This window comes from Rhamphochromis longiceps, linkage group LG7 (genome assembly GCF_057381845.1).
Source record: "Rhamphochromis longiceps isolate RC_006_pf linkage group LG7, R_longiceps_female_GT1.1, whole genome shotgun sequence".
In the NCBI taxonomy this organism is placed as follows: Eukaryota; Metazoa; Chordata; class Actinopteri; order Cichliformes; family Cichlidae; genus Rhamphochromis; species Rhamphochromis longiceps.
The window spans coordinates 48,689,019-48,696,300 of record NC_140563.1 but is presented as its reverse complement, the minus strand read 5'-3'; the positions used below and the strand labels follow the sequence as shown (position 1 = coordinate 48,696,300).

General features: G+C 40.5%; 1 protein-coding gene across 2 annotated transcripts in view; it reads left to right on the top strand.

Moving 5' to 3' along the window:
- The first annotated feature begins 303 nt into the window (after window positions 1–303).
- eng (endoglin) overlaps window positions 304–7,282 on the top strand; it is a 51,937-nt gene continuing 44,958 nt past the window's right edge. Inside the window, exons 1-2 of one of the 2 annotated variants that reach the window (XM_085413999.1) lie at window positions 304–413; window positions 1,400–1,551. In XM_085413999.1, the coding sequence (XP_085270125.1) occupies window positions 1,491–1,551 (61 nt within the window). In that variant the 5' untranslated portion in view covers window positions 304–413; window positions 1,400–1,490. Of the gene's footprint in view, window positions 414–1,377; window positions 1,552–7,282 lie in introns of both variants that reach the window. The other variant, XM_085413998.1, reaches the window with a different exon arrangement.

The window sequence follows — 7,282 nt, the reverse complement described above, 5'->3', positions numbered from 1 at the left end:
CTCCTGAAAGTCCAAGCCCATTTTTGGAAAGTACAGCTACTATGTGTCATAGGAGTTTTTCTTTTCTTTCAACAATATGATCATCATTCATCAACACATGTATAAGGCATGTTTTCCTTTCTTATCTAAGCATGCCCAGCACTAGATACGTTTTAAATACAATAATTTCGCCCCGTGCGTTGTCACAGTTGGTTTCAATAGTAAAGTCTTATTACTCAAAAACTCCACGGAATGACAATAGTATGACGGTGGGAGTGCTTATTAGACTGGGAGGGCTGCTGAAGTAAATTCGCTCCGCCCAGACAGCACAAAAAAGTTTGGAAAGTCCAGGCATCGTTACATTGCTCAAAGCACCACATCCCCACCCGTGGATTATAAACCTACTTTGTTCGAGATAGACACCTACATAAAAAGTAAGTTTTGCTGTTTATAACTTTCTCTACTTCATCTTTGTAACTCTCTGTGATCTGTGATTCATTTCCTGAAAGTTTGTTGGGAAATGTCTGTGTCTAGATTCTAAAGAAATCCGGCTTCATGTCCGTTTAAAAACAATTTAATGCGCATGTTTTGGTCAAATAACGCTGTGAAGATGCCAAATGTTAGAATTGCGAAAACACGGAATTATGGGAGGCAGAAATGGGAGGCGTGCGTGTGTTAAAGTCAAACTACTTTCTGTATTAACGCAGTGCCTGATAAAATCCGCGCTTATTACTTTACTAATATGCACATCTGTGGATTTCAAAAAGCACGTTAGTCCATGGGTAAGTCGTTTTCTCTCTTACGGCAAGATGTTGCGGGAAATAACGAATTAACGAGACATTTTGTTTTCCATTTGGAACTCCATAAACAGTTTACACAGGCTCTTCCTTTTACTCTATATGAATCATATAACAGGAGCAGTCTCCTTCTTATCTGATGCTGGCATTGTGGTATTATTTAAAGAAAACGGTGCCGTGGTGCTTCCTGAAACCGTCGGCCAGAAGCATAGTGACCACCAGATAACCTCTAGGTTCAGACCCTCATTGTGTGCCAGGAAGACGGGCAGAAACATGATGCGATGAGGAAGAAATGTAAGCAGCTGTCTCCACCAATAATAGCATTACAATAATCATGTTAATAATAAATAATAATCACCATAATCGTGGTTGCTCAAGAGCAGAGACCAAACTCGTGGCATAAGCTGTCCATTACACACATGTGGAGACTTGGTTTGACATGGCACGCTGACTCTCAGAGGGACATGCTGGAAATTGGCAGTTAGTCAGAGCCTTATCAGCCATCACGTCTCCTCCTCTCCTCACCATTTCCCCAGCTTCTTACTTTCTGACCTTTCCACCTTTTTAAGACTGGAATTGTTCTGCTCTTCCTCTGTCACAGTCTTTTGCTGCTCTGCCACCAGACAAGCACGCTTCAACCTCCGCCCGAGTGTCTTCACACCCCAGAGACTGAGATTCAGCTTTCTCCCAACACCTTAAACTTCAGCAGCAGAGATGGAGGATTGCGTGACACGGTTTGCCCTTTTTCTGTGCATCATCGCTACTACAGCCTTTGGTAAGTCTGCCTGCTGTTATTGAGCATTTTAGCAGTTCAGATCTGAAGTTAGTTTCCGTTCTTTCTTTTTTTCTTTCTTTCTGCAGCTTGATTTTATTAAATTGGGAAAAAGGAAAACATTATCATCCTAGTCAGCAGACACTAGCTTTAGAAAAAACCTCCAGGGACTGTTTCTGGCCTAAAGTTCAAGATCGTCTCCTGTCTCGTGCTCTGACAATAATGTATTTTTTTTTTAGATGGAAATCAGTCTGAAGATGAAAAAATTACATGCAAAAAAGAACAAAACTCTTGAATTATGGTTGAATTTTACAAATCAAATGAAGAATTATACTGGTAACAAGGGAGCAAGTGTTGTTCCAAGTCAGCCAAAGCATTTGTTTGTCTAGTTTTTCATTTTTTTTTTTTAGTGCTAAAAAATATTTTCTTTAAAGATTGTCCAGATTCAGGTAACAAGACGGCATGCGGATGCTACATAGATTTTATGTGGTCTTCCTCTGTTGTCCGCTCTGCCATTCCCTGCCTTGGCTGCATGTGGCTGCTCATATCGAATTCAAACCTGTAATCCCTGCGAGGTAGCAAAAGGATCAGAAACCCCCCCTATCTCCATAGGCCTTAATCCAGCTTCGCTCTCTTACCTCCAGTGATGCTTCAGGGTGTTTGCGTCACACTTCCCCACAGCAGCATGGCATTTGAGGTGGCCACAGTTTAGGTGTTTTTTTAATAAGGTAAAAAAAATGTTATATATTTCATGTTAAAACATTAGCAGGTAAAAATGAATTAAAGTGCACATTTTTTTGTTACAGTCATCTTTCCCCCCCTCCAAATAAGAGATATGCTAATCTGAATATGAAAATGTTTCACTTTTAAAAACAAGAAATTATCAGTCTTTTATTATTAGCTTTAGGGAAACCTTTTATCCCAGTCTGGTTGTTCTGAATTGTCAAGTGTTAAAAGCTACGAGCCTCAATTTAATAGCTGACTGTAAATGTAAAACACACATTTCCTCACTCGAAATGTCATAAAAGAACGCATAACACGCCCTGGTGTTATTTAATAAAGCTTTAAAATTAACTGTCAGTTAAATGGTGCTTGCATTTTTCAGTGCCATATACTTACATATGCAAAAAACAAAAAAACAAAAACGAAAACCTAACAAAACACTTAAGTGCCAAATAACCTTTTCCACACTCCAGCCCCATAAACATACAGTAGAAAAAATAAAGTGACATTTTCAGCTTGCTCTTTAAATAAAGCAAAGTAGCCGAGGCAAGCATACATCACTGTTAAAGTTATGCGCCAGAAAAACAAGCCTATTCACTGAATTTGGCTTCAGTGCTGACCTGCTGTATGACAAATCACAATATTGCCACAAGTGCTAAACACCCTCTCAGCAGGGGTGCTGGTGGCAGAAATACAGAGGTATTTTTTGGCCAACTGGCAGACCTATGGAGAGCTGACCTTATGTAGCATCCACCGCAGGGGATCAGTCTCGCTGTCTGCTGGTGTAGTCTGTGAGGAGCTGTTTTGCTCAGTCCTAATTGCCTCTGTGACACATAGTTCTGTATTTGCTATTATTTTTTTCTTTCTTGAATGAGGCTCTGCAAATTTTCCTTTTTTTCCCTCCTTTTCTTTGCATCTGCTGCAGCAGCTTTAGAAGAAGACCTAGAGGGAGCTGTGCCACTATTTTCAGGCGACAAAGCACTCTGATTCTCTGTACATCGTTTCTGCTTTAAGTTTATTTCTTTATTATGTAGCCCAGTACTGTCATATTATTTAACCATTTTCTCTTATATAGTCTTCTGGGATTAATAATGCGTTCTTAAGTAAATCAAGCACAATCCTCAGGTGTGACATGCTGTACCCAGCGCCGTAAAATCATATTTCCAGACAGGTGATAGATACATAAATAGATATATGAGTATATATTCCGTACACATTTGGAAACATCCACTGTGATTCGATGTCTGCGTGTTTAATCGAATCCAAGTAAACTTCAAGTCACTGTTGGAGAAGACACGATGTGAAGGCAACTGAGAAGAAGAGGTAAACAGAAAAAAGTAAATCAAAAATAGCCCGCAGCCTGCCACAAATCCCATGAAGCCCTTACCCAACTGCAAGAAATGGCATATTGTGTTTTGCTTCAGGTCAGTCTTGCTTTAGCTTTATTTAAGCTTTCCATATGTTTGACCCCCTGTCAGATCCTTGAAATCAGACTCATGAAATCCTCGTGTGACGTTTAAAGCAGGGTTTGAATTTCAAACAGTTGTTAAGCTCAAAGTTAAAGCAAGCCTTATACTTCATGTATAGATCTTATTGGTATATTACGCACTCTGAGCTACTACAGATGCACAATCTTGCAAAATGACCCAGTAAAACCCAGAGGATTATGTTTGTACCCTTAATTCTAAGAGTCATATACTTAACGTGTGCACCTAATTTCCTGAAATTGGAAACTTAATTGCTCCTTGGAGCTTCCCTTGGTCTTCTGTCATGTGTTCATTTACCTTTGGACAGATTATTAGCGTTAAAGCGTTAGCAGTAAAAAAAACTTGGAGGCTAGGGCTTTTTCCTTAATGTTCCTGCACGCTTATCAATTCACTGTTGGGTTGTCTGAGACCAAAGGACTGAAATATTCTTCCTATTACAATAGTACAGACAGTGTCTTTCATTAAAATGACACTATCTAACTAATCCGGCCAAATTTAGAGACTCTATAGATGATAATAAGGTGGATGCCTCGCAGCAGTCCCTGGGTAAATCAGTAAAACTGCAGTCATCTTGTTAAGCCCACCAGACTCCAGTTCCTTAGCTCTTACGCTGACTTGCTGGCTTCCTTTCTTAAAAACCCAGACATGACTTTTGTACTTACCCTGCAATTTGACAAACACGGATAAATTTGGTTCGGAGGCCGTGTTTTCTTTAGCTCTGGATTATCTGTAAAGTCACCCTCTGCCTATGTCTTCCAGTGAAACGATCATCCGTTCTTTCATGTTACTGCATGATTATTAAAATTCTCTCTGTGTTGGGATCAGTCAGGCCTCTCTCTTTCTTGTTTGCAGCTCATCCATATTCTCTGGACGAGCTTCTGTCAGGCTCCAGTGAAACAGACAATATCACGCTGGTCTTAGTTTCACTACACTGTCTCCCTGTGAGGTCAATTGTGTTCAAAATGTTGCTGTTTGTTTTGAAGGTCTTACATGGTCCAAGCTACAGGTTTATCTCTGAGCGCCTCTGAAGCCGCGATGTGTCTGAATCCGTTTTAACTGTGGCATTTGCTTGTGTCAAGCTCATATAGACACTGTGATACGTCTAATAAACATGCAGTTTCCCCTCAGTTGTCTAACTCTCTTTAGGTTTTCCTTTTGACTCTTTTTTTGTGTAGTTTTTGACTCTTTCGAGTGTGAAGTGCAGCTACTGTGTCAGGTTTTCTTGCAATTGCATTGTTTTGAGGCATTATGTGAAGGTAACGCGCCACCTTCTCCGTGTGGATGTGTAAGTAGGATGACTTTTACTGATGTAAGCCAGTGCTTATGTTGTGTCACGTTAAATTTGCACTGGCTCACTGTTCAAAAATAGTGTGACGGAGAGTTGAAACACTGAAGACCGAAGACGCCTTTGTTTCCCTGGCACCACAACTGGTGCCTCCCTGTCTTGTTAAGAAGTCTACTTTCGTAAACGCCCCCACTTTCTCTTATAACTCTCTCATTAATCTTAACTTTCTAAGCACAAACTGCGATAACCCTCATGATGTCATCGGGGTTAATTTGCCTGACTTGAAAAAAGCCCCTCCAGGATACAGAGGACATTATGCAACTAGCTTTCAGGCTGTTACAAATGAACGGATCTTTGTGTATACAATCAGCGGAGTGCCCCTGCTGGCCTTTTAGATCTAGACATTTTAGCATGTATGTAGTTTTGCTATCCAAGCGTCGCTGCAGATTGCGTCTGGCTAGCCGCTTATTATATGGGAGGTAGCTGCATGCCACCTCCTTTGAAGACAATTTTCAGATTATTATTATTATTACAATAAGCGTTACCACTTAAGCCGACCGTGGCAGTTGGACGCATAAACAGTTATCTTTGCGTCTGACTGAAGTCTTTGTATTTAGTGATTTTTATCCACTGTGAGTCCGGCATTTCCTGGCAGGAAAATCGTGTTGAATATGCCCCCTGCTGCAACAGCTTTCCCAGTGGGAGACAGACATCGTGATGTTAACTGCCAGACCTCCTGCTGCACTTTTGCTTACCCCCGAGCCTCCCGCCACGGGCTAAAGGAAAAGTACAAAAGTGATTAGCGAACCACTGGAGAAGGACGACTGTCTGAAAATAATCTTAAAGAGGGAAAGAGAGAGACAGGCAGACAGACAGAAACACAAACAGAGATAACAGAATTCATAAAGGCTGATTCATGGAGACAGTGAGGGAGTGGGGATCAAATTTATGTGACTGTCAAAGAGAAGATAAGTGGTTCAGAAGAAAGATTTTGGGGGGAGAAGTAAATAGTGGATTAAAAAAAAGAAAGATAAGAAAAATGCAAAACGGATAAACATTAAGAGATAGAGGAGGGGAATTTCAAGTAGTGATAAGTGAAAATGCAAAACTATTAATTACACAAAATAATGACATCAAAGAGAAAGACGAGGGAAGAAAACTTCTGAAACCAAAAGATGAATGTGTTCGTTTACAGAAAGGGGATGTCAGGGACTTAAAAAGATTATAAGAAATTGAAAGAGATGACTGAGACTTCTCAGAAAGCATGCTGAAGTAGAAAAAAAAACAAAAAAGAAAAAAACACGTCATGTTAAAAATGGCTTTGAGAGTCAAAACAGTCAACTTCCCCTGTTTTACTGCAGTGAGCCAGCTCTGCCTGCAGTCAGACTGGGTGGCAGGGAGACGCGACCGCTTGTCGCTGCCTGAGACTGATTTCAATCTCCTTCAGTGTTATGCCCCTCCCAAATAACAATCCATTTCTGACTGCCTTGCTTTTCCTCTGTTTGAATACAGAAAGCATTGTGGGGAAGCCTCACTAACACCATGTCCCGGCACTTGACTGGACGGCTTTGGCGTGCAGTGTGGCGTACACGCGATGGTATCTGTGCGATCTCAACAAGGGAGTCCACAGTTTTTTGTGTTATCTCCCCATTCTTACTTTGTCTTTGAGAAAACTAGTGTTAATTTCATCAAAGAAAAAGCAGGATGAAAAATATTGACAAGTAATTTTTTTCATGATCAAAGCGAAAAGGCTGCGTGTGAGGAAGCTGGATAAACTCAGTATGTCGAGATTAAAACTATAAAGATATGTTTTAGAGGTTTTTTTTTTCTTAAAAAAAAAAACGATTTAACAAATAAAAACGTAATTAAAGTATTCACGATGAACCGAAGAACACTTTACGGTTTGGAGTCTTTGGAATTAAATAGTGCAACTTTTCATTAGCAAACATATCCACTGACCCCCCCCCCTCCCCCCCCCCCCCCCCCCCCAAAAAAAAATCTCTTTTATTAGTGTTTCTGTCGATAAAAGATAAAAGCTATATGAGGTCTCGGTTTAAATTCTGCTCAGTGTTTCCCAGTGTATGGTTGAATATGGGTATTTAGAAGGCAGGATACAAACACGGACACATTTCCAGGTGGGATCGGATTTATAAAAGGAACATGCGATCCAGGTGTGTGTTCACGTGTTTTATAAATCTCACTTTTTTTGTGTGCGGCCATTATTGGCTTTCGTGCTGAT